Source organism: Bidens hawaiensis, unplaced genomic scaffold, assembly GCF_021521415.1.
Source record: "Bidens hawaiensis isolate Kalapana, Puna unplaced genomic scaffold, B.hawaiensis_p1.1 tig00030158_1, whole genome shotgun sequence".
Lineage (NCBI taxonomy): Eukaryota > Viridiplantae > Streptophyta > Magnoliopsida > Asterales > Asteraceae > Bidens > Bidens hawaiensis.
In genome coordinates this window covers 212306-239265 of record NW_027495002.1, presented here as the reverse complement: position 1 = coordinate 239265, position 26960 = coordinate 212306, and the positions used below count along the sequence as shown (strand labels likewise).

At 34.0% G+C, this 26960-nt stretch overlaps 3 protein-coding genes across 3 annotated transcripts; 1 reads left to right on the top strand and 2 right to left on the bottom strand.

Moving 5' to 3' along the window:
* Positions 1 to 8009: 8009 nt before the first annotated feature.
* Positions 8010 to 8507, top strand: LOC143579889 (uncharacterized). Its single transcript, XM_077063065.1, has one exon. The coding sequence runs from the start codon at positions 8010 to 8012 to the stop codon at positions 8505 to 8507; it is 498 nt and encodes a 165-aa protein (XP_076919180.1).
* Positions 8508 to 9443: 936 nt separating this feature from the next.
* On the bottom strand, positions 9444 to 9983 carry LOC143579888 (uncharacterized). Its single transcript, XM_077063064.1, has one exon. It carries the CDS (start codon positions 9981 to 9983, stop codon positions 9444 to 9446), a length of 540 nt encoding a protein of 179 aa, XP_076919179.1.
* A 15356-nt stretch (positions 9984 to 25339) lies between these two features.
* Positions 25340 to 26581, bottom strand: LOC143579887 (uncharacterized). The gene is made up of 3 exons (XM_077063063.1): positions 26153 to 26581; positions 25881 to 26072; positions 25340 to 25522 (listed from the first exon to the last, which is right to left on the bottom strand). The coding sequence occupies exons 1-3, from the start codon at positions 26579 to 26581 to the stop codon at positions 25340 to 25342; spliced, it is 804 nt and encodes a 267-aa protein (XP_076919178.1).
* Positions 26582 to 26960: the final 379 nt, after the last annotated feature.

Here is a 26960-nt window from a genome sequence, read left to right as displayed (position 1 = left end):
ACCCATGTCCATTTAAACTCTTAGTGCATCCAGGGTCAATCAAGGAGGACTATCAATAGTATTCGGTACTTAGACAGTTGTTCCACCCGGCATATGATAGGAGACGAACCCTTGCTATTTGATGCTAAACCATTAGATGGCAGATTCGAGTCTTTCAAAAGCGACATGGGAGGAAAAACTTCAAGAAAGGGAAGTGTTTCATACGGTACTTTGTGCTTCAACAACGCCAGCCTCGTTCAAATGGCTCAACCATAACTTATCGACCGTTTCTCAAACTAACCTCGTCCAACTACTTCTTTCAGCTGCTCAGTTTGAATCTCTTTAACTTTTTCATACAATGTGATAATGCATGCTTAAGATAGTTTATCTGACAATAAATTTGCTGTCCGATTGAATTTCTGGTCGAATCACTCGGCATGATCAATTTTTATTAAAAAAACTATCTGTCTTTCTGTTTTAAAATTATAAATATGTTACAATTTTAGAGGGGTGAAATGAGTTATCTATTACTAACCAAAAACATTTTCACTTTGTAAGTTTAAGAAAAACCAAAATGAGTCATTTGACTTATAAAAAATATTTACATTCTTTTAAGAAAATCAGAAAAAACGTTTTTAAATGTACTATCCCGTTAAGAGGGAGCTCCTGTTTAGAGGGAGTCGGATAATTAAAAACTTTTTAAATTTTGAGAAATTGATCCGACCCTTTGAAAATGATAAGAAATTATCTCTAACGATTCTAGCACATGAAAAGAATATATTAAAAGCCAACAAGATCATTGCTTAATGTGTAGATAGGCTTGACAAATGGGTAAGTGTCATAGTGATATAAACTTAAATATCTGTCTATGCTAGTGGTTACACATCATGAAGCGGTTGTCGACTCCAACAGAAGTCATATCAATGAAAGCAGAAATGTAAATAACATGTTATACCCAAGCCTCTCTTTACCTGATCACAATTGTTTTATGTAATCAAGCGTCAATTTTAATTCTGTTGAGCCAAAAAAAAGTGTCAAGAAAAGAAAAAAGAAAAAGAGTCAGAAAAGAAATGAAAGGAAAAGAAAAGGAAAGTTTAAAAGAGGTATGTATTAGGATTTTTAATTTCTAATTTATTTCTTTCTTTATTTTGATTCATGTCTTGGATTTTTATGTATGTAGTCATACAAGATCTGATTGTTAAGGCCCTGAATCTTCTATTTTATTTTATTTTCTTTCTTTTGTTCAAGCCTTGGACTTTCTTTGTTTGTAGTTATACAGGACCTGATTGTTAAGAGCCTGAACTTCTGCTTTATGTTAATATTTCTAGATAGAGTCAAGTGTCTAAAATAAAGTGTCCAAAGTGTCAATAAATTTACTATGATCAAATAAGAAAAGTTTAAATCAAGTTGAGGTGACTTGTGAAAGCAAATTAAGCCCGAAGTATGATGGAGTCTGTAATTTGTAAATGGGGACCACACAAGCATTGTGCCTAATACATACCTTATCATATCACGTTGATATCAAATACTTATTAAGTTTAAAGTGGACAAATTATATCTACGGTCGGCTTTGGGTTCTTGATATAATAATGTCCAAATGGAAGTGTTATCTAGAACGTTAACAGATAATGTGTTTCCATGTCTTAATCTTTCTCATAAAAATAATATAGTAAAATTTTAAGTAAATATTTTTTATATAAAATATTAATTTTATCTTTATTCCTCTGAAAAAAAAAAAACCCCCAAGTTTCAGGACATGAAAAACAAAAGGCCCTAAAATACAAAACACAAGTTTTTTTAGCAAAATAATCTAACAAAAGTACTTAAACGAACCGTGATGCTCTTTTTTCTCTTTTTTCATTTTTGACTACCAGATAAGTGTTTAGATTTAGGAGGCATAATATCCGAAAAAACAAATATTAACATAACTAATTAACTATCAATAATCAATTGTCCAGCCGATAAACTCCTAAAAATTAACAAATATCAAATTATTTAACAATAATAGACACTAATTATAGCTTACATGAATCCGTGTTCATGTAATATTCAATTTAACAATATAATATAAATAGTTGGGCATAGTTATATATCTTTTAATACAATTAAAAGCTACTTATTATTAGTATTTAACTTTTATCTACTACATAAATACTTAAATAAAAATTAAAAATAAAAAAAATAAACAAGAACTTAAAATAACCAATAAGTTATAACATAAGGATGAAGGTGTGAATGACAGAAGCCACTCGAAATCAATAAATTGGTTCAAACTCTTACCGGGTAAACGACGAACACTCGAAATCAATAAACACCGGATAGAGGAGTGAAGACAGAAGCCAAGGTCTGGTCGCCGGAGCCGGCGCCGGCCAAACAGAATCTCAAATCGCCGGTCGGATTTTCGAAGTCCATGTACATCTCTCGTTATAACTTCATCATCCGTTCAAAAATCAAACCCTACAGAATCTTGTTAATTGTTATTATTATTTTAAAGAATGGGCCTTCTAATATAATTGGGCTTAAAATAAATATATATACGAAAAAAATTTTAAAATTTCTTGGGCCCTTAAAGAGAAGTGCCCTCCCAGCCCTGCCCATGGGCCGAGCTTGTTTGTCAGATTAAATAGGGACCACACAAGCATTGTGCCTAATACATACCTTAATATATCACTTTGATATCAAAATACTTGTTAAGTTTAAAGCGGACAAATTATATCTACGGTCGACTTTGGGTTCCTGGCAAAATAATGTCCGAAATAGAAGTGTGGTCTAGAACGTTAACAGACAATGTGTTTCCATGTCTTGATCTTTCTCACAAAATAATTTATTAAAATTTTAAGTAAATATTTTTTATATGTAATATTAATTTCATCTTTATTCCTATCTTATTTTTTTTATTTTACGTTTCTACTTCAAAATATTATGTATATATTTTCGTAATATTAAAATAAATAAAAATTCCAAAAAGATATTAAATTTTTATTGTGTTCGTACATATTTTATTAAATCTTTATTTTATTCAAAATTATGTGTTTTATTGTCAAGGTCGTTCATGCAAAGTTCGTTGAAAACCTGGGATTTAAACAAATCATTTACAAATTGAGGGACTGAAAATAAACATTTCAGAGTTATTCTGCAAACACTTAAAACCAAGGGCATGTTTTGAAAAAGAAAATTCTTCGTTAACCCTCGAGAGGGTCCGTGAACGAATCTTATTCGCTCTAAGTTTTGTCCAGTTGTACATGGACAGTAGATTAAGATCAAGTCTGCTTGGATGCATAAACTGAAGTTGCAGATGATGAAGCGCTTAAAAGAAGACGAAAACATGAAAGTTGGTAGTTGAACCAAAAAATGAAGACTGTGTCTGAAGACAAGGAAAGAAACCAGTCGGCTTAAAAAGTCAACAAAAGAAAATTAGATATCAAGCCTTCCACATATGAAGTTTCTAAAATTTGCTGTTGCCGATCATTCCCAAAAAATAAAATTGAAATTCAAGTCTACAGTAACCGAAAATAAAGAATTGTCCAAAATCCAATCTGGTTCAAGCTCTTGGATCAAAACAAGTACTAAGTATTAAGAAATAAAGACGAAGCAAAGAACTTGACGAGGGTTCCTCGACATACTCAATCCTAGAAGGAGATTTTAGGGCCAATATTCTATATTGTTATTAGGATTGTGTATGTTGTTCAGTTTGCTTTTTGATGGTGTATTATGTACTCAGCACGTTTCTTTTGTACGGTAAAAATGTAAACTTTGGAGAAATGGGGACTTTATAAAAGGGTCATTTTACCCATTTCTCCACACAACTTATTTTAACAACACCCTTAGAAATAAAGTTTCTTTCCCAACCTCTTCATTTTCTCTCTTTTATATTAACAAAACTAAGATCCGAGTGTTGTTAGTGATTTCCGCTAACTAACAACACGGATTGATCTGAGTACAATTGTGAGATCCATCTAGAGGACCTACATCTTGAGATGTTGCAAGTTTATTTTTAAAATGGTTTTTTTTTCAGATTTCAGATATCAGATTCACTATTCGACCGGATATCCTAAATTTTGGATATCATAAATTTCGGATTAGGATAGTGAGATTCATTACCAAAACGAATGGATATCCAAAACTTCGGATATCCGGTTTTGAACACCCATGTTGATGGGTTCATAAAGACTTTTTGGTTAAAAGAATTGTGAGAATTTGATAATCTAGATTATCATGGAGCCAACAGTTATATTTGGTTTAAATGGATTTCTATTAAGGTTAAGTATTTCCAAAACTATCATACGTTAAAAGCTATAAAAGAATCAATTACATAAAATATATGATAATAATAAAAAATATGTGAAAAGAAAAACTAGATGGTAGTGCACAAATTAAAATCACAAAAACTTTGGGGGGCTAAAATGCAAAGTAATAACTTTGGGGTTAAAGTAAAAAGTAAACAAAGTTTGCTAAAATAATATTTGGGTTTAAATTAAAATAATTTATTACTTTGGATGGCCTAAATTGAAACAATTTAAAACATAAAAGACTAAAGCTATAAAGAAAAATAATATGCTGTAGCAAATTAGGTTTACTTTGATATATAGTTTAATGATGATATGTACGTGTGTGTGATATGAATCTAAAATCGTCAATGCATCTTATTGTTCATATTATCGGGTAACTAAATGCGTTTGCTCAATTATACATAATTGGGTTAAGTTACTTGTCCCAAATTATTTTGGCACGGTTAGGGACTTGTTAGGTTATCCAAATAAACATAAGAACAAGGAGGAATGAGATCATTCTTGCATGACCAGCGTAAGCACCACAAGGGGGCTCCTGTCTCACATGACTTGAAGGACTGCGACGCGGCGTTTGCGTGACATGGACCCTTACACATCAGCAAATCTATGAGGCACGTCGGGCCTCAAATGATGCCGCTAGAACCACAACGCTCAGCCTAAGCTCATCAATTACATATTTTCTCCCATCATAAATATCAATTACATATTTCCATTCTTAAGATAATTAATTACATATTTCTCCAAAATTACATGTTTTCTCTTCTTAAAACAAATATATTACAATATTTGTTAAAATTAAGTTATGGAATGAGTATTTTACCATAGTTTTATTTAAGGATTCCTAGGCCTCAAGTGACAGCATTGCATCAAGTACTGGTTACATGCCTTACACCATTTTCACAACATTTGTGTCTCGATTCAGATGACAGTTTCTCGTTTGGTGCCAATTAAGCTAGTAACGTGTTTGGATTCGTATACGCATTTGATTTCCGTTACACAAGTTACACGTCCTGTGGTGACACACAATCCGCGTCAGTTACATGTCCGGTGCCGATTGCATATCCAGTTTATGTCGTTGATTATGAATCGGACGCCGATTAACACATCCGAATCCGGTAACATGTCTGATGCCAGTTAAAGAGTCCGAAGCTTGTTAACGCATCTGGCAGCGGTAACATATCTGGCACTGGTTAAATATGTTTGAGGTCGGTAAAAATCTTTATGAAAGTTAGGGTAAAGTAGTTTATTCAATCAGTTAATTTTAATTAAATTGATAAATATGTAATATATATGATTTAGGGAGGGAAATATGTAACTAAACTTTTTCTTGAGGAAATATACAATTAACAATCTTAGGGTGATGAGGGTAGGGCTCGGGTACCCTCCATAGGTACCTTGGGTTTGAAGTGAACACCGCTGCCCCACAAAACCACCCAAGGCAGAGGGTAATAAAGGCGGGTTCCCTGGCTCTGTTGTTTGACCATTGTGGTTGACTAGCTGTTCAACGGCTAGCTAGTTTGACTATTTTTCCCCTCATAAACAACCTCATACACTTAACTAATTCCATACCACTCTATCCGAATCATTCCTATACTATCTACAGGGTCAAGTTATTCTACAAAAGAGACAAAAATGAGAAGAATTTATATCCATACAAAAAAAACCCTTAAAAAATTTAAAAAAATTTAAATCAAAAATCATAAATCAAAATTTAATAAAAAAACAAAAAAAAATAAAAACACAAAAATGTTTCCACCGTCTTGCTCGTTCTAAAATAAAAGACACAATGCAAGGGAAAAATATCATTGTGTCTTTTTGTTTATCATCGTGTTTTGTGTTTATTTTCATTATTGATTGTCTTTTTCCTTAATATTGTGTCTTTTTTTCTTGATATTGTATTATATTATACATAATTGTGTTATATTTTGTTCGACATTGTGTTATATTTTGCGATTATTGTGTCTTTTTTAGTTATAATTGTGTCTTTTGTTTACTTTCGTCATTGTGTCCTTTGTCTCTGCATTGTGTCTTTTTGCCGTTTTTTATAACGAGAATAGCGAGGGAAACATTGTTTTTATTTAATTTTTTCGTTTTTTATTTATATTTTGAGTTATGATATTTTTAATTAATTTTTTGGATTTTTTAGGTGTATTTTATGTGGTCACAAATCCTTCTCACACTTCTCATTTTTTTCCCCCTTTGTATTTTAACCTTTCCCTATTACAATCATTTTATCAAATTTTATCATTTTTTTTCTCCAAACAATCATTTATGGAGCAACCAAATTCCAAATCGATTATTAGGAGAGGGTCACAAATATGAAGCTATACAGAAGGAGAAGCGTTAACAAAGGCAATTGGGTCCATGTTTCCACGAGTTTGGAACTATTTTGTGTCAGGGAGAAGATCAAGCGATCGTTTAGAGCACCAGAGTATGTTCGAAATGGCAAAGTATGGTGAGACAAATTAACGATCGCGATAACGACACGTTTGAAGTGATAACGAAAGTTAAAAGCCAATTGAATTAGGAATAATATTTTTATATATTTTTTTATGAATAAAGTATTGTTTAATTATTAATGTATTTCATAACGAAATCTATGCATTTTTATTTACTTTTTAGTTTTTAAATTTATAATTTAGTAGTTATTTTTAATTAAAAATTAAAATTCTAATTATGTAAATCACATTTTAATTATCTTTTAGTTAAGTTTTTAAATTTACCCTAATATATAGACATCGATTTCATCCTGTTTACGTCTCACCAGCAACAATATATAGAACAAAATCTCAGAAGTGAAAATCCAATTAAATTTCATCGCCTCTCCTCACTAATTCGGTACTTCCTAAACTAGTTACATTGGTATACATATATATTATTTATAAGTTAATGTTCTCATGTTCCTGTCTTTGATTTGTGTATCTTTGTAAGTATATAATTAGGGCGGGTTGGCGGTTTAAGAAAAGGGTCGGGTTAATTCGCTGACGCAAAACCTATATTTTTTTCGTGTCAGGTTTCTGGTCGTGTCAGGAATTGACGCCTTAGACCGGGAAGTCGGTTGTTGAGTTTTTGAAATCTGTTAGCTATTGGTTTTTTCAGTTTTGGCTTTTTTGGTATTGGTTTTTCGGTGGTTGGAATGAAATTTTTGGGCCGAAAAATAAAAGATGGTCAAAAATAATGAACGTAGGTTAAATTATTATACAATTGAGCTAAAATATTTGGTTAAATTATACGTTAAACATACTATTATAAATATACTTAAAATATAAAAGTAAAAAAATAAAAATTTATATGTAATTATGTACGGTTTGGTTTTTTGATTTTCGTTACACGCAAAAATGAAAACGAAACAAAGTTCAGTTTTTACGAAAACATAAAACCAAACGGTCGGTTTTTGTTTATGTTCGGTTATTTTGGTTTGGTTTTTTTCGGTTTCGTGCACACCCCTATTTTCAAGTAAGTTTGCTATATATGCTATTGTTAATTAATCGAGTTTTTTAACCTTCTTATGTGAATTTTCAAGTTCACTAAGTATCTTTCGTAGAACCATCTAATTCTTTAAATTTAGTACAACCAACATTGTATATTCAAGCCATTGCATTCTGTTAATTATGAACTTAATGCATTGTGTATTATGTTAGTTGTTGTATCAATATGCTTCATAGTTTGGGTGTTTTGTCCACTGATGAACTTGAAGGTGATTGATCATTTATATTATTTTCATATTTTGTAGAACATATTATGGCTGCGACAACAACAAACGAAGCTAAAATCTCCATAAAAGTGTTCGTAGACAAGGTGAAAAGGAGAGTGGTGTATGCTGAAGCTGATCACACTTTTGTTGACATTCTATTCGGCTTCATGACGTTGCCCATGGGAACAATTGTCAGAACTTTGGGGAAACTTGATGATAAAAGGTTTGAGGCTCTCGGGAGCTTGAACAATTTGTACCGAAGTTTGAAGGTGATTCCTGAGTGTTACATGTCGACCGAAGAATGCAAACATATGCTTCTTAACCCGAGAAGTGCATCATATGATCTCTGCAGAAATCTTAAAGTAAAGATAGATGACACGGAGCCTATTAAATACTTCATGTGTGAAAATTGCAGTAAGGCTGGCACTCCTAGCGATTACTTCAGCATATGTAATAAAGTGAAATGCAGAAGCTGTGACGGGTTGATGAATTATTCTTGTCCTTTTGAATTCAACGCTTGTGTTTGTAAGGCCAAAAAGTTGTGACTTGCGATATCAAATGACGAAACCCGTTATAAATTTATGGTCAAGATAATATTTAATGTCGGCTAGAAATCCAAACATGAGACGAGAACTTCGGGCGCGCGTTTAACTTCAACGGGAAGAAAGCTTCTAGAATGTTTTTAGTTTGGTTATAAATAGAGCACTTGTTGTATTTGTTTATGTGTGTGTGTTTTTTATGGTGTAAACAACCACCTAAGGGGAGCTCACCTTGGGTGGGATCGGTTCGTTTAATGTTATAAATCTTTTACCGGTTACGGAGTCGTTCAATATTATCTTTATATATTTGTTCGATCGTTTGTTTATACCGCACCCGTCTCGAGCGTTTATCAAGAACAAAGTCGTTCGTTATCGGATCCGGCGGTTTCGGGACCTACAGTGTTGGTGGAGGTGTGTTTGTTAATGATCTTGCAACTTTTATTGTCACTGACGATTTATCTGTGATGCCTTATAGCGTCAGGTATTTTTAGAGTGCTCACAGATCTCAGAATCACCGACACGGCTCAACTGGAGGAGAGAAAATTAGATATGGGTTCTGAACAGGTAGCACCAATTTGAAAAAATATATATATATAAAAAAAAAACTAAAATTGTGCACCTGTATATAAAATTATATGTATATTAATTCATCTATGTATAATGCTACTGCTATATTTATAATATTCAAAACATAATTTATAAATGCTTTTCACTAAACTCACTTTTGTGTGGATATATATATAAAGCATGCAACCAAAATGCTAGTGACTTATTTTTATGTATTTCTCTGTTGCTATATAAAAACTATAACTTTTTTTTTTCACACAGCAAGAACATAAAATAAATAAGAACCAGAGGGAAGCTGGGAAAGATACAAAAACTGAAAAGGAAACCTACATGAGAAAAACAAAGAGAAGCAACAGGTGCCAATCGAAAGATCTATCAATCCTTAGTACAAAGCAACGGAGAGTTAGCCCAAATAGACCAAACAGCTTCATTGTGCTTTGACCTAAGTTTAAACCACCCAAACAAACTCCTTTTAATTTCTTCAACCGTGGAGTCAATGGACACTATCCGAGCGTTAAACACCCTCTCGTTCCTTTGCTTCCAAATGAACCAAAAAGTGGAGTATACAATCGCGATCAATAAGCGCCGATCACATTTACTTTGAGGTTCCTCCGTGATGTCCAAAAGATGTTTGAAGGAGTCTAGACCAGTGAAGTCCCACCCGCACCAAATTGAGATTAATCTCCAGATCGCTTTGGCCCGGTTGCAATCCAAAAAAACAAGTTTCGTCGACTCAACCTCCGAAACACACGCTCGACAGTCGGTTGATAACAAAGACATACCTCTATTAATTAGGTTAGGCGCAACAGGGATTTTATTTTGAAGCATCCTCCATACGAAGCAGTTGATTTTAATTGGGACCCAAGTTTCCCACCCGCAAACTGGAAGTTCGTCGCCATAAATTGCGGTTGTCATTACCCGTCTCATAGCATGGACCGTGAACCTACCCGAAGAGTCGCCGGTCCAACGCTAACCATCCTCCATACCTCTGTTAAATGAGAAGAACTCAATCATTTCCTTCAGGTCAAATACATCAGAAAGCTCTTCATGGGATAAGTTTTTTTTAGACCATTCAAAAGCAACCAACACTCTCCCGGGCTTATTCGGAACAACCAACTCACTAAGCAGACAACTTTTTTTTGTCGACAATTTGTAAAGATCTGGGAAGAGATCCTTCAACTTGAATCTCCCAAGCCACACATCCAACCAGAAACGAATCGAGTTACCCACACCCACCTGTCTAACAAATGTCCCCTTCAAGTCGATCCCGAAGTTCAAGAAAGATTTACCAATTTTTGCAATCTTTTGCCAAGGTCCGCAAATGGACTGTTTCGTCATGTTCCCATCAACTTGAAATCGACAGTAGTGAATAGATTTCACACATGTAGCCCATAGATGGTCTTTGTCCGTTCTCCACCTCCACCACCATTTGGCTAGAAGAGCCAAATTCATCATTTTAAGACAACCGACACCTAAACCACCGTATCATTTAGGCTTTATGACACAATCCCAAGTTGCCAAATTTATTTTTCTTTTGTCTCCAAACCACCCCACAAAAATCTCCTCCTAATTTTCTCGATCTCTTGAATAGATTTTAACGGGGCATGAAACATTAAAAGAAAATATAAAGGCAAGCTGCCAAGGACCCTTTAATAAGAGTGAGCCTTCCTCCAAAAGACAATGAGGTAGCCTTCCAATGGTTTAGTCTTTTCTTAATCCGATCAATAACGGGTCTCCAATGTTTGGAGAGACCCATATTCGACCCTACCGGCAACCCAAGAAACGTGAAAGGAAGGGAAGCCGGTTCACAGTGGACTATCCTTGCCATATTGCGTACTTCGGACTCGGTCACACCAATGCCATACAACTTGCTCTTATTAAAATTAACCTTCAATCCGGAAGCGATGTGAAAACACCGCAAAATACGAGTTAAATTTACCATATCGACCGCGTTCCAATCCGAAATGAACTTGACATCGTCCGCATACATGACATGGGAAATAACCGGGCCATTATTTGGCAATGGCATACCTTTTAATAAGTTTTTGTTAATAGCCGATTTCATGACCACGTTTAACCCCTCCATGGCCAAAATAAAGAGAAAAGGCGCGAGGGGGTCACCTTGTTTAACCCCCCTTTTGAAATCAAGCTCTAAAGTTGGAGAACCATTGACGAGAATGGATGCTCTCCCAGAAGCAAGGCACGATGAGATCCAATGTCTCCACTTTGAACCAAATCCCATTTGACCCATTACCAAGTCCAAATATTCCCAATTTACCGAGTTGAAAGCTTTGTCAAAGTCCACCTTTAGTAACAAACATTTTTTATGACAACTCTTGACCCATGAGATGACCTCGTTTACAATCAAGTGGCCATCTAAAATGTTTCTACCCTCAATGTAGGTAGATTGTTCATAACCGACTAAAAACGGGATAAACCCGTTCTTCGAATTCTTTGACAAACAAAAAGAAATCGTGTTGTAAAACATTCCAGAAGTGTTTGATGAACTTGAATGTGAACCCGTCCGGCCCCGGTGTTTATCATTCCCACACTCCCAAACGGCGTCTTTTAGCTCAGACAAGGAAAATGGTCTTTCCAACCATGAGCTATCCTCCTCCGATAGAGATTTGAAATTACTGTTCATTAACCGTGGCCTAGAGGTATTTTTCTCGCCAAATTTTTTCTTGAAAAACTGAATGTTTCCTGCTTAATTACCTTTGGTTCCACCACCCAAGTTCCATTGAAAGAGAGACCATTAACTCTAGACTTTTTGATGTTCCCATTAATAAACCCATGAAAAAAACGAGTATTTTCGTCTCCTTCAACATCCCACTTTACCTTTGCTTTTTGACGAAGGTCCGACCGTCTCCTTTGATTTATCTCAAAGATTTTCCTTTTATAATCTGTCCTCGCCAATCTATCTACATCCGAGATACCCGTAACTTCAGCTCTAACTTCAATATCGTCTACAAGGCCGATCATGCTAGTTCGACCTCCTTGGCATTTTTGTTAGCCGAATTCCAAATTTTTATATCGTCTTTAAGATCCTTTAACTTTGACATAAGAGTTAGTTCTTTAGACCACCCGCTCCTACCCGCCCTATTCCAAGAAGATTCAACGACCTCCAAAAGACCAAGCCGAAACAACCAGGAGTTAAAAAACTTGAATGGAATAGGCCCAAACCGAAGATGATTAGCAACGAAAAGTAAAGGGCAGTGATCAGAAAGAACCTTAGGCAAAGTCGTAACCGAAGCCGATGGCCATCTGTTAAGAAAGTCTTTACAAACCAAGAAACGATCAAGTTTGCTCATGAAACGCCCATCGTCGCTCATCCTAGTAAACCGACGACCACCCATGTTGTACTCCGAGAGGCCGGCAAAAAGAATAAAATTGTTAAATTCAGCCATGTTGGCCTCGCACCCCGAAACTGGTAACCGCTCCTCTTTAACCCTGATTTCATTGAAATCACCCATGAAAACCCACCGCCCAGTGAAGGACGATTTCAATCTAAGTAACTCACCCCAAAGTGATTTCCTTTCCACTGCGTCAACAAGAGCATAAACATTAACAAAGTTAATTTTAACATCAACTCCAACCCAGTTACCTGAAAGAAGAATGAAATTGTTGTTTTTAACATGATACGACACTTTGATTATATTCGGGTTCCACATACTGAATAGACCCCCTGATCTGCCAGAAGATTCAACTGCCACTGATTCGAATATCAAGAATGTTTGTAAGTTGAGACTCTTGATCACATAAAAGATGAGCTCTCCTCAAACTACGAATCCAATCAAGCTTATCGACCCCGTTGGCGCCATTAATTGATAAGAATGGGATAAAACCTTCACCAATGATAGTGGCTCTAACCAAATCTTCCAACTGAAAACCAACCATGTGCCCCACTTTAATAGTGCTATTAACTTCTTCGCCTATAGAATCCACAGAAAAAGCCGTCAACGGCGTGGAGTTTCTGGCCGCAGAGGGGGAGACTCTGAAGCCATAAAGACAACCTTCTGTTGAGATTTCAAAACATCAACATCACCCACCTGTACATTGGCACAACATATGAGACGTCAACATCAGTTTCTCTGCAAGGCAAGTCAACACCGTCTCTGAAAACACCGTCAACGGGAACTTCCTTATCGGAAAATACCGTCTCCGAAATAGCATCATCTTCGTTAAAATCTTCATCATCAAAAACCCCAGCAGCAAGGTCTCCGAACTCGTCTTTATCCGAAACCGACGACTCTTCTTCCCTAAACACCATTCCTCTTGTTCCTCCGTCACCCAAACCTGGAAACTCGACCCATGCCATCTAACCTCAAAATTCTGGTTAATGAACCTTAGATGGTTCACAAGCCCTGCCATGCGATATGTTCTTATCTTCACTTGAACAATCATAAGGCCACAAGGTTCTGCCAACTCTTTCAAGAATAGAGTCAAACACGGTATCCTCCCTAAATTGAATAGGAACACCAAAGATTTTAACCCATGCAATTCTGTATCTTTGAACAAAGGAGTCGTCCCACCACCTTGCCCAAGTGAACCAATTGGACCAGCTATCCGAGTAGTTTAGCAGAAAATTATCTCTATCCTCCTTATTTTGAAATTGCACCAGAACGTTAAGCCCCCCGAGGTATTTAGTGTTACAGTTGAACAAGCCATCCATATTCATTAAGGACAAGATGTTGGAAAGAATGTCCATGTTTTTAACTTCCGCCACAATACACCGATCCAACCATGCTGAAGGTTTAGGAGATAAAGAATCCGGTATGCAGATGATGTCGTCTGTAGCCGTCCTTTCGTTAATTCCCGTGGTCGAAGCAACTCCGTTAAACTCCGTGCGCCTTCCTCTGGCAACATCTGCAAAAGATCTTCCATTTGTGGTTCGAGACACGTGCACACTTAGGACCGGCTTCATGCGATCTGAAGGAAAGTTGGCAGTTGATCTTCTGACCTCCACGTGTTTTCTTCGGTCAAATCTTGAGAGATTTGCCTTTAATATCAAATTACCAAGTCGAACACCATTGAGCTTCTCTTCAAGTGACAGCGGATCCTTGACGTTTAGAATCTAGCAAAACCAAAAGTATCCCCAAGTCTGTTTTTCTTCTTGGCTAAGTAGACATCCACGATCCTTCCCAAATCTTGCAAGCTGCACCAAATTCTTTTGGATGTGTAGCCATTTGGTATGTTGGTGATGTAGTAATTAGATGTTAACCTTATGATGTTGTCAGCGTCCTCCCTTCTCCGTCCGTTGTCATACACCATGGTAAAGGTTTCTATCAATTTTTAATTAATAACTTATGAAAGTAGCAAGGCATCAATGTGATTCTGACTAATTGGACCACCACATCCTGCAAAAGATAAATGTTTTACCAAATTTCTGATTTTCAGATGCTTTATCTTCTGAGGATGGCATTATCGCTAGATTCTCCGTTCACTCGTTTAATTTTCAACAAAAAGAATCCTATCAGAGATGCTTTTGATCAGTGTGATTTCATGATAAAAGAGACTTCTGCAAGTTCAAAGATGGTTCTTGAAGTATCTATGCAAAAGTCGACTGGAAAGATTTTATTTGCTGAAGCCAAAGAAGATTTTGTTGACTTTCTTTTTGGTATTTTATCAGTTCCTAACAGTAGTTGGGACATTGATGAATGCTGCTTCTTCTATTAGTTGTATGGATAATATTTTCAGAAGCATTTCAAATATGAGTGTAGGAAGATACCTTCTTTCACAGCATACCAAGGATATGTTACTTGAACCTCATTTCGGGCAGACGTATTCATCATCAAACCAGCCTTTTCCTTTAACAGGTACCTTTGCCAGGCTAATAATGAACAACTATGGTATTAAACTCAAAGATCCGAGGTTAAATGAGCGATATTTACGTCAGTCTGGTATATTTTTTGTGACCGATGACCTGCTTGTATGTCCCTCATCATCATATATGGCTTTGAGTACTCTGGAAAAGTTTAAAGTTCCACTTGATGATATCCAGAAATATGAAATTAGCTTTGGCTTGGAAGAGGTGACACACTCCAAAACCTCAAGTAGATTTCTTTATGTTGTTTCATTTGTGTTTTATTTTGTTAATACTTTTTTGTATTTGCAGGGTTTAAGATTGCTGAGGGCCTCATTACGATCTGGGTCCGTTTTGACAGATATTTTCGGCTAACTGAATTAAACTTGCAACTTTTTAATTGTTTTTCGTTAATGCATTCCTAGTTTGCTAAGTAATGTTATGGCTATATAAATCTGGCAGTTGAATGTACCTGACGTATATTATAATTATTTTGGTATGCATTAAGCTTAAGTTTTATATGCAAGGTGTTTGCTTCAACTCTAATTCTTCAATTTTTGTATTAATTTTCTTGTTTTTTTCATGAAAAATTCAGTAAAAAAACACCAATGAATTCACTCACGTGTATGGGAGCGTGAATTAGTAGGAAAGCAACGAGTCAAGTAGTTTCTACGGTGAGGGTCTGGTGGCCGATTATATTGTTGCATTAATTGTTTGTTTAATGGAGCTATTAGGGCCATAAAATAAAATCGAATTTAGAATACTCGAAATAATCGAACTGATTCAATTGAATTTTGAAATTTAGAAAGTAAATCCTATCAGTTTGTAAGATAAGGGTGGTCAACTGAACTTTGCGGGTTATTTGCTAGTTTAACGAAGTCTATTAAGGCTACGAAAAATGAATCTCAAAAACTCGAATTAATCGAATTGATTCAATTCGAATGTGATTCGAAAAACATGTGCAAGTTCAATGGAGTTGGATAGGGCTATTAAATAAATTGAATTTCGAACACTAATTGGACTGTCTATATTTATAACTTTAAAGCTGGTTCAAGTTAGTTTTTAAGACGTGGCCAATTGAATTGTTTGGGTAATTACTTGCTAGTTTAATGGAGTATGTTAGGGCTACTAAAAGAATAGAATACTTTTAAGTACCTTAATTGATTTACTTATTTTGAGAACTTGAAGCTACTTCGAGTTCAATTTAAATTTGATTTGAGTTCGATTCTAGTTTTAATTAGTTCAATAAAAAATAATAATTTAATTTTGGTTTTAGGTAATTGTCTATAGTGCTGGATAGTTAATAGGCGAAAATATTAATAAATTAGATTTGTAGAGCCCGGTTTTGTAATTTAGTCTTTTGTATTTACTTAGATTGTAATTATTGTATTTAGGTAGCTTGTTGACTTTTGTTTACCTATATGTTTGGCCAGAGGTCTTTGTATGTTTGAGCCTATTACGCCGTAAATAATGTGAATGGAAGCATGGAAGTCTCCCAATATAAATAGTGGAGACTTCACATGCATAAAAAGTCTTTTGCCAAGCGCATTTCTCTTTTATCTTATTTTCAAAAATAACAAGATAAAATTTGGTGACTTTTCGTTCAATCTTCCCGAGACATTTAAGTCTCGGGAACCCACTTCTAACTAGCTGTTCATCCATGTAGGGTCAGTCAGAAAGGCCTGTCAACAGTATCTAGTACTTAGATAGTGGTTGCACCCGACATATGATGGGAGCCGAACCCTTGCTATTTGATGTTAAACAATTCGATGGCGGATTCGAGTCTTTCATAAGTGACATGAGAGGACAAACTTCAAGGAAGGGAAGTGTTCCAAACGCTACTTTGTGCTTCAACAACGCCAACCTCGTTCAAATGGCTCAACCACAACTTATCGAGTGTTCTCAAACTAACTGATCGGTCGTCGTCGAAACGGTCAAAGATAGAGAAAATATGTGTCCTAGATACCTTAAACTAGTTAGGGTAAGAATGGTGTCAAACCACGAAGAGTTTGTGGTCGGTGATATAAATTTAGTTGATTAATAATTATGAAACTCTGTGTAAAGTCGTATAGACCAAATATGATTTAGATTGCAAATGATTGTAAATGTAAAATGAGTGTCAAATAATAACCAAGTAACTTAGTTGATTGATGTAAACAAGAATTGGGAAAAATGACCACCCCGGGCTTCGAGTTATGTAACAAGTTATACTTTTAATTTAGTTTGTTAATTGGAAATTACATAGAAATAATTTGGTAAATAAGTGCAAACAAGGATGATTACAAAACAAGGGATTCCAGTCGTATTGACCTTTCGATTTATGACCGGGCAAGGAACACACGCTAGGAATTTGTCTTAGTAAAAATCAAGTTATATAGTATGAAATTCGTAAACCAATTGCTAGCATATGATTATTTAAACACCAAAAACGGACAATTGACAATAGATTCAACTATAATTACTTTGTTTTCCAAACACAAAAATACCACATAAATCCTAATTGTTCGACAATGATGATGAAGCATATAAAGTTTAAATCCAACAAACACAAATCAAAATTGTAATATGCAAACATAAACCCTAGACCCGAGTTGATCAAAAGAAAGTTTAGCCTAGCATGTTAAACATGGTTTTTACAAAATAATAAAGATGAAATCTTCAATTGATGGTGAACCTTGATGATGAAAAACCTTGCTTCTTGATTCTCCTCTTGTTTCTTGATGAAAAATTTTGGAAAAGATGATCAAAAGATGATTACCAATTGCTCTAAATCGGCTCTTATAATCCTCCACGTCATATGGTCAAAGATCTCCATTAATATGGCATTATTCCTCATAAAAACTTGGTCAAACTTGGAAAGTTCGTGGATTGAAACTGCAGGGGCCGTAGGGTACGGCCAGGTTGTAAGGTATGCCTGACTCAGATTTTCTTTAATCTCTTAGCCCTTAAACATGCTCAAATCTGCATCTTTGTATCCTTTATCCACAACACCTACAATTCACAAACACACCATCAAAGTACATATATTTGACATGAAACAAGATGAAACCATGTACTTTTAACTCCTTTAAGCGTGTGATATTAACCAACCCATCACTAACCTGGTCCAACTACCTCTCTCAAGTATGGATCCAACATCATTTGCTGAGTCTCGGTTTGAATCTCTTAAACTTTGTTATACAATGTGATAATGCATGTTTAAGATAGTCCATCTGACGCCAACTTTGAAGACCTTTTCACTAAAGCCATCGATCATGCCCAATTTGATTTTCTGGTTGAATCGCTTGGCATGATCAATTTTGATTAAAACAACCGATCTACCTTTTTTGTTTTAAAATTGTAAATATTTTTAAATATTTCACAATTTTAGTGGGAGAAAATGAGTTATTAAATATTTTCACTTTGTAAGTTTAAGGAAAACTAAAATGAATCTTTTGACTACCAAAAATATTTTACATTCTTTTAAGAAAATCATAAAAACATTTCTAAAAGTACTATCCTGTTAAGAGGGAGTTCCTGTTTAGAGTGAGTCGGATAATTAAAACTTTTAATATTTTGAGAAATTTATCCAATCCTTAAAAAATGATAAGAAATTATCTCTAACGATTCTAGCACATGAAAATAGTAGATCAAAAGCCAACAAGATCATCGCTTGATGTGTAGATAGGCTTGCCAAACGAATAAGTGTTAGAGTGATATAAACTTAAATATCAGCCTATGCTAGTGGCTATACATTCATGAAGCAATTGCATGACTCCACCAAAGTCGGATCAATGAAGGCTGAAATGTAAATAACATGTCATACCCAAGTCTCTCTTTACCTGATCACAGTTGTCTTATAATGTCAAGTGTCAAGTTCCATTTTAATATGTCTAGAAAAGTGTCAAGAAAAACAAAGAGAGGAAAAAGAGTCAGAAAAGGAAAAGAAAAACAACATTGAAAATATCACTATTGTAATCAGAAAAGGATTTTTAATTCTAATTTATTTCTTCTTTTACTTTGATTCAAACATTGGACTTTCTATGTTTGTAGTCATAAAAGATCTGATTGTTAAGTTCCTGAATCTTTTGCTTTGTTTTATTTTCTTTCTTTTGTTCAAGCCTTAGGTTTTCTATATTTGTAGTCATACAAGACCTGGTTATTGAGGCCCTGAACTTCTACTTTATTTTAATCTTTCTAGATAGAGTCAATTGTAAATTTTTAAGTGTCAATAAGCGTAATATGATCAGAAAAGAAAGGCTTAAGTCAAGTTGAGGTGACATGTGAAAGCATTGTGTCTAATACATACGTTAAAGTATCACTTTGACATCAAAATACTTGTTAAGTTTAAAATGGACAAATACAATCGACTTTGGGTTCTTGGCATAATTATGTCCGAATAGAAGTGTGATCTAGAACGTTAACAGATAACGTGATTCCATGTCGTGATTTTTCTCACAAAAATAATTTAGTAAACTCTTAAGTAGGTATTTTTTATATAATATTAATTTCATCTTTACTCCTATCTTTTATTTTTTTTTCTTTTGTTTTATTTTATGTTTCAACTTCAAATATTATGTATATATTTTTGTTATTTTAAAATACATGAAAATGCCAAAAAGATTTTAAGTTTTCATTGTGTTCGTACATATTTTATTAAACCTTGTTTTATTCAAAATCATGTGTTTTGTTGTCAAGGTCATTCATGCAAAGTTTGTTGGAAACCTAGGACTTAAACAAATCACTTACAAGCTGAGGGACTGAAATTAGGAGTGTTTGTGAACGAATTCTTCTTTGACCCTCGAGAGGGTCTGTGGACGAATCTTATTCGTTCTAAGTTTTGTGCAGTTGTACATGGACATGTAGATTAACAACGTGAGATTTTATGGTTGAACCTAAAAATAAAGACGAGAACATGAAAGTTTATGGTTGAACCTAAAAATGAACTGATTGTATCTGAAGACAAGTGTCACACCCCAACCTAAGGTGGAAATATCGGTGTGCGAACCATTAGTTCACAGCGCAAAAGATACTATCATACATTATAAAATATGACAATATCCATTTAATTTATTTATTTCAGATTTCAAATATGTGCACAAATTATAAACTTGACAACAATAATCCAAACAAAATAACATTTAAATATTCTTTATTTTTAATTTCTAAAGTCTCTCTATGTGTTCTTCACCTTAACTTCAGATCAACTAGTAACTTGTATATGCGTAGAAAATAAACAGAGATTTTTCAACAACACATGTTGAGTGAGATGATCACCAGTTTCGACACTAATATATATATATATATATATATATATATATATATATATATATATATATATGGGATAGGATCAAGAGAAAACTCATCTTTATAGAGAAAACTTAAAAATTCCTAAAGAATTATTTTTAATTAAAAATAAAAAATATATTTTCAAAATTCTGTTTTCGCCATTATTCTTACATTTTCTTACCCTTCACTCGAAAAAATAAAAAAAAATAGAAAAATTACAAAAAACCCGCTGTAATGCACATACGTATTACTGTGCGAAACCATTATATTACACATGTGTATTACTATGTATTTTTAAGTAAAATAGTGTTTAATTGCATATATTCAATATTTGTGTATTATATATATGTAGTAGTGTTGTATTATATGGAAAAAAATAATAATAATAATAAAATAAAAGTCGATGTAGTGCACATGTGCGTTAATGTTGTATTACACATACGTACTAATGTGTATTCGATGTGCGTATTAGTCTTATATTGCATATATACAATAGTGTGTATCAAATATGTGCAATAGTGTTGTATTATATGCAATACAACACTTTTGCATATATGCAATGCACACTATTACATATGTGCACTACACCGACGAGGTTACCGACAAGGTTTTTTTTTTGGAACCAATACCAACATATAAGAATAATGGAAAAAAAAGAAAGAAACTTTAAAAAAGAGTTAAAAATAATCTTTTTAGAAGTTTTTAAGTTTTCTCTTTAAGAGGACTTTTCACTTGAACCCACCCCATATATATATATATATATATATATATATATATATATAGGCAAAGTATAGAATGAAAACCTACTTGAGTTGTGCAAACCCGCGAAAACCCTACGTAACATCGTTTTTTTTTGTTACATATAATATATGTTGTAACATTTAATATAAAACATCGAAACATTAAAAAAATTGTTTTGCTATTTTTTAACATTTTTTTACTAATTTTTTTATATGCTTTTAGGAGAGAGAAACAGTTATATTTATTTTAACATTTTTTATTAACTTTAATTGTGGACCACAAAATTTAATCTTTAATTAAAAACATGTGGTTGAGAATGGGTTTCTAGAGTTTTTATAACTCAAGTGGTTTTTATTTTAACCTAACCCTATATATATATATATATATATAGGATGAATATCATTTAAGAACTCTAAGGAACTCATAATAACTAATGTTTTTTATAATAATTTTTGTATATTAATATTATTTGAGTGTAGTTTTATCACTTTGTATATTTATATATATAATTACAATTATACAAATTAGTTTTTACACATATCTAATTTTCTTTTACACATATGGAAGTTTGTTATTACGTAAATTTTACATATATGTAAACTTGTGATTTATATATGTAAATAAAAAATTTATATATCAAATATGATAAAACTACTCTAAAATAATGTTATTATATAAAAAAAGTTTAAAAAATATTTGGTTTTTAAGAGTTCCTAAAAAGTTATTAACTTTTTCTGAGTTTTTAAATGAAACTAACCCTATGATAAATGTGCAAACAAAATAATATGAGTAATTATCAATCAAAACGTGAGCAAATAATGTGTCAGTTGACTGTCGCCTTGCGAATCATGCATTGGCTGCTATGACTAGCATACAAATGTGATTCTCGATTGACCACCATCATGCGAACGGGCTTTGGCTACTAAGACTAGCATATAAATGTGATTGTCGGTTGACCATCGCCATGCAAGCGGGCTTTGGCTACTAGACGAAGTATGATCATACTTACTGTGATATATTATGATGGACCTCTCCGAATACGATAAAATAAACACTTAAACAAATAGTAATTAGCATTTAATTGAAATACACGCAATATTTACGTTTGCTAGTTTGTGTTTATATATGATATAAAAATGTAAATCAGATATGCATATGTTCCCGAAAAGTTTGAAAAGAGTAAAAAAAGGGGGGGAATGACATCTCAGCTTATTGCTTAGGCGAGTGTGCGAGAAATAAGAATAAAAACACCATTAAACGAACAAACCGTCCTTTAACGTGCTGACTGAGATAGACCAAACAGACCTGAAACTTAGTGATAATAAACTATGATTGAAACCGATAACATAGCCGCTGGAATCGATCCAAACAGATGTCTAGAACTACAGTTATGAGATATTTAACGTTAAGCGAGCTTGTACTGACCATAATCCGAACAGCGTGTCGGGTTTTTGTTAGTAAAGTTAAAATCTCTTAACAAAAATAAGAGTCTTCTGGATCGAAAATCGGTTCTGACCAGAAGTGATAGAAATCGATTGGTCGTTGACCAATATGCCCTTAAACGGGTTGGAATCAAATTGAACCGTCAGTTCCCTTCAATCTCATAAATTGATTGATGGTTATTGACAAGTGAGTAATCATGAAAAATTCATCAGTTAACAACTTATCCGGATCCGAATGTTGTTAGTGATTTTCGCTAACAAAAAACACGGATTGATCTGAGTAAAGTTGTGAGATCCCGTTTATAAGACCTACAATACAAGTCAAAATATCAATACATTCAACGTTGTATTCCCAACAAGTTTCATTAGGCGTGATTGGACGAGGAGATTATCAAAACCTCGCCAAGATAACATTTTCAATACCTCGCCAAGATAACATTCCCAACAAGTTCCATCTAAAAGTGACAAAGTTTAACAAGATTTACAACAAGAGTATCTGAAACATTTTCAATACCAAAATAAATATCATGCATTAGCTAGATACATTGAGTTGCAGTTTAAAAACGATAACCGATAACATTACTTGAAAAACGAAGATAACATTTTTAAGTAAAAACACATAAGATTTCCAACTTCACGTTTTTAGTTGATGGTAAGCTAGGCTATCCGTCAAAGTCGAGCACGATTTTAGCAAGGCTTTCACTATTCCTAAGCCCTACAAAAAAATGTTAGCAACAGAAATTAACACCAATAAAAGAACATAAAGAATATAATTAGACGTATGGCGATACAGGGCCGGCCCAATGCTATAAGCAACTAAAGCCCTAGCTTTAGGCCCCCAAAATTTAAAGGCTCCGTTTTTTTTAAATAAAAGTTCATATCTTTAATGTTCATATTATCATGTGTCGTCATTCTTATCAAATGATTGTTTTGTATTGCAATGGTAGGCGTGCCTTTTTTTTCTCACAGAGACAAGTTCGAATCCTATTGCCAATGCTTTTTATCCCATTTCAGTGAATTTTCCTACTTCTTTTATTTACATCTAAAATTACATTGTAATATAATTTTCTAGTGGTTCACATTTATTTCTAGACTAGATATAAAATGTTGTGTTGTCTTATATTTTATTGAAAAATTATTCCCTAATAATGCAGTAAAGAAAACAATGTATAAAATACATGAAGGTAATATCACCTTTAACAAATACCTTGTTCTATATTTGATTAAAAAAAAAATTTATCATGTTGGTTCTTTTGATTATTTCTTCCTAAGAATATTATATTATTTTCTAGGAATATTGGTTTTAAATAATCCTAACTATTTTCTATTGGTAAATATCAGTCCCAACTTTATACTTGTCTGCTGATCGTCCTAACTATTGATGTATTTGTTTTTAATGGGCCGCGACTAACGGATGTTAACTCCGTTAGTGATTTGCTGATGTGGACCTTCTTATCCGACCAGAAACTTATCGAAAACCTGCAACTTGCCTCAATTCTCCCTAATATCATCACACAGTCTCCCTCCCTCTTCAAAACACATCGGAAATTAGAAAATGAAGTAGATTTCATCTTCTTTCATGGCCAATCTCTATATACCAAACCCAATTTTATTTTCAAAAATTTAAAATCAATGTTACACGGTTTACAAAATAAGCATAGGGCTTTTGTTAAGAGGATAAAAACGAGTCGAATGATGTGTCCAATTACCTCGAATGGTGCACGATTGACGAAGGTGGACTTCGTCGGAGACAACAACGGCGGCACGTCGGTTAGGTTTCGAATGAGGGGAAAGATAGAGAGAGATGGTGTAACGATATTAGGGAGAATGGAAGCGAGTTGCAGGTTTCCGACAAGTTTCCGGCCGGAGAAGAAGGTCCATGTCAGCAAATCACTAACGGAGTTAACATCCGTTAGTCGCGGCCCGTTAAAAACAAATACATCAATAGTTGGGACGGTCAGCAGGCAAGTGTAAAGTTGGGACTGATATTTACCAATAGGCCATAGTTGGGATTATTTAAAACCAATATTCCTATTTTCTATGATATACATCATCGAGTTTGATTTTGAGAGATGAGACAAAAAACACCAATAGTTTCAAAATCTATCGACACTCCGACTCACAGCCTGTGAACATTCATGAGTCAAGGTTTCAAAAGTTTGATTTTTATGTTGTTATATCTTTCAATTTTCATTTTAACGATTCAAGGTTTCATTTTTTTTCCTGTTGTTAATTAAAGTCATGCTTGATTTTCGTCTAATTATGCTTGATTTCTGTTTTGGTTGATTTTTGGATTATTTTTTCCTTAGTTGAATCCGCTATGTTCATTAGTTGGCTTATGTTAAGTGGTCGAATTTGTGTTGGAGTAACTAATACAATGTTCAATATAAAATCTTATTTGCTGATTTCATCATATTTCGAAGTGTTAGTTTTGTAAGGAAAAAAGTATGTTTTTTTGAAAAAAGGCCCCGTATAATTTAATCCGCTAGTTGGGCCGCCGCTGTGGCGATAGAATACCTCATTTAAGCCAATGCTATTCTCATGTTTCTCAATATCATCAAATGAGGCCTCCAAACTACTGAGAGTATTTATAGTCGAACTTGACGATGAAGGGGTTATGCGCAACTCATCCATCACAAGAAACAACCCAGATTGTTTTAGTAGTTCCCCATCTATCCTTGGATCTTTCATATAAGAAATACCATATTCTAACGAGATGCAATCCAGTGAAAATAATTGGTGTTTTGAAGAACACCACTGACCAAAATGAGGTTTAAGTAACATGTCTTTGATTTCTTGTGACTTAAGGTACCTTCCTACACTCATGTTTGAAATGCTTCTAAAAACATTATCCATACAAGTCACAGAAGATATCCCTTAACCCTTTCATCAGTTTTATTATTGTTCCTAAAGGAATTGATAAAAACCCGAAAAGAAAGTCAACAAAATCTTCTTTGGCTTCTGCAAATATAACCTTTCCAGTTGACTTCTGCAAATATAACCTTTCCAGTTGACTTCTACAAAGATACTTCAAGAAGAATCTTTGAACCTGGAGATTCTTCTATTTTCAATGTATCAGTTTGATCAAGTGTACTGCTTTGGCCGGGAACAACTAAACTTTGGACCGAACTGATCCTATGGAAAACCAAATAAGTGAACACAGAATCGAGTGTAAACGCCACCTTTAAAAGATAATGCATCTGAAAGAAGAAAATAAATTATTGTGTAATATAAAGTTATTATGTACCTAGACATTTTATGTTTGTTGGCCAATATAAAATTATTGTCATTTAATAAGTAGGAAAAAAAGAAACAAAATGTTATAAACTAATAATAATTACATTTTTAAGGGGGTGTTTGGGATTCCTTATTTTACCTTCTTATAACTTTTCATTGAGTTAATAAGTTACAAAATTGTAACTTATGGTACTTTTCATTTTATAATATAAGCAATCCAAAACACCTTATTACTTTTCAAAAAGTTAATAAGTTATAAGTTGGTGAAATAAGCAATTAAGTGTGAAACATTCTAATATGAACAAATGACATATAATTTACCTGTTCACAACCCAAATCTAACTTTATGTCCTCCAAACAGCTCTTGTTAGCAATTCCATGATCTGTCAGCAACCGAATGCAGCTGGCTGAAGAGAAAGGCATCACACAAAGATCGTCAGTGACAATATAAGTTGCAATATCAGAAACAAACAAAGCACCATCACTACGACAACGTTTTCTTGAATCGGAACACTAGAGAAACCTATACGCACAGATTCAGAATTCATCAAGGTGCCACATTTCACACATTTAGCTTTGTTACAAGTGCTGACAGATTCTTTATTAAGCTCTGTGATGTACTCATATGGTCGGACCTTTTTTGTAGTATGACTCGGGCATGAAGGGCATTTAAAGTATTTTGAAGGCTCCGTGTCGTCTAGTTTCAGTTTAAGGTTTCTGCAGTGATCATGTGATAGACTTCTGGGGCTAAGAAGCATACACTTGCATTCTTCTGTAGCAAAGTAACACTCGGGAAAATCTTTCAAACTTTGGTACAGATTGTTCAAGCTCCCGGGGGGATAGAGCTTTGTATCCACATGTTTCCCTAAGAGTCTGGCAATTGTTCCCAATGGCAATGTCATGAAGCTGAAAAGAATGTCAACAAAACTGTGATCAGCTTCAGCATACACCACTTTTTTATTCACTTTGTCTACTATTACTTTTATCGATATTTTAGCTTCATTGGCCTTCTTTTCAGCCATAATTCTAGAAACCTATCCAAGAAGATGGAGATAACTATATTTTTGTAAGGTACAGTTGTTCTAAATATGTATAAGATTGGTATATATTTAAACTGGTATGAGGTAATGAAAAGGCTTTCTTTAAGCGGAATTTAATGGTGATTTAATTTTCAAGTATCTTTGGAAGTTGTATAATACTTTGAAACTAGTAGGCCGGCCTCTTGGTTTCTAATCTATCAAACAAAACAAAGGCCAAAAGAACTTTTAATGTGTTGGTCTCTCATCAAGATTTCTTTTATAGTGAGTTCTATACAATGGTTTCCTCATTTTATAGTGCTTTAAGTTTATTTTTTAACAGTTAACAGACACCTTAAATCAACACATTTGTCCACGATACTTA

Coding starts and splice junctions, on each gene's coding strand:
- LOC143579889 (XM_077063065.1), top strand. CDS start 8,010: ATGGCTGCGACAACAACAAACGAAGCTAAAATCTCCATAAAAGTGTTC.
- LOC143579888 (XM_077063064.1), bottom strand. CDS start 9,983: ATGACAACCGCAATTTATGGCGACGAACTTCCAGTTTGCGGGTGGGAA.
- LOC143579887 (XM_077063063.1), bottom strand. CDS start 26,581: ATGGCTGAAAAGAAGGCCAATGAAGCTAAAATATCGATAAAAGTAATA. Junction 26,073..26,152: donor CAGAGCTTAATAAAGAATCT/GTCAGCACTTGT, acceptor AGGTTTCTCTAG/TGTTCCGATTCAAGAAAACG. Junction 25,523..25,880: donor TAGATTTGGGTTGTGAACAG/GTAAATTATATG, acceptor TTCTTCTTTCAG/ATGCATTATCTTTTAAAGGT.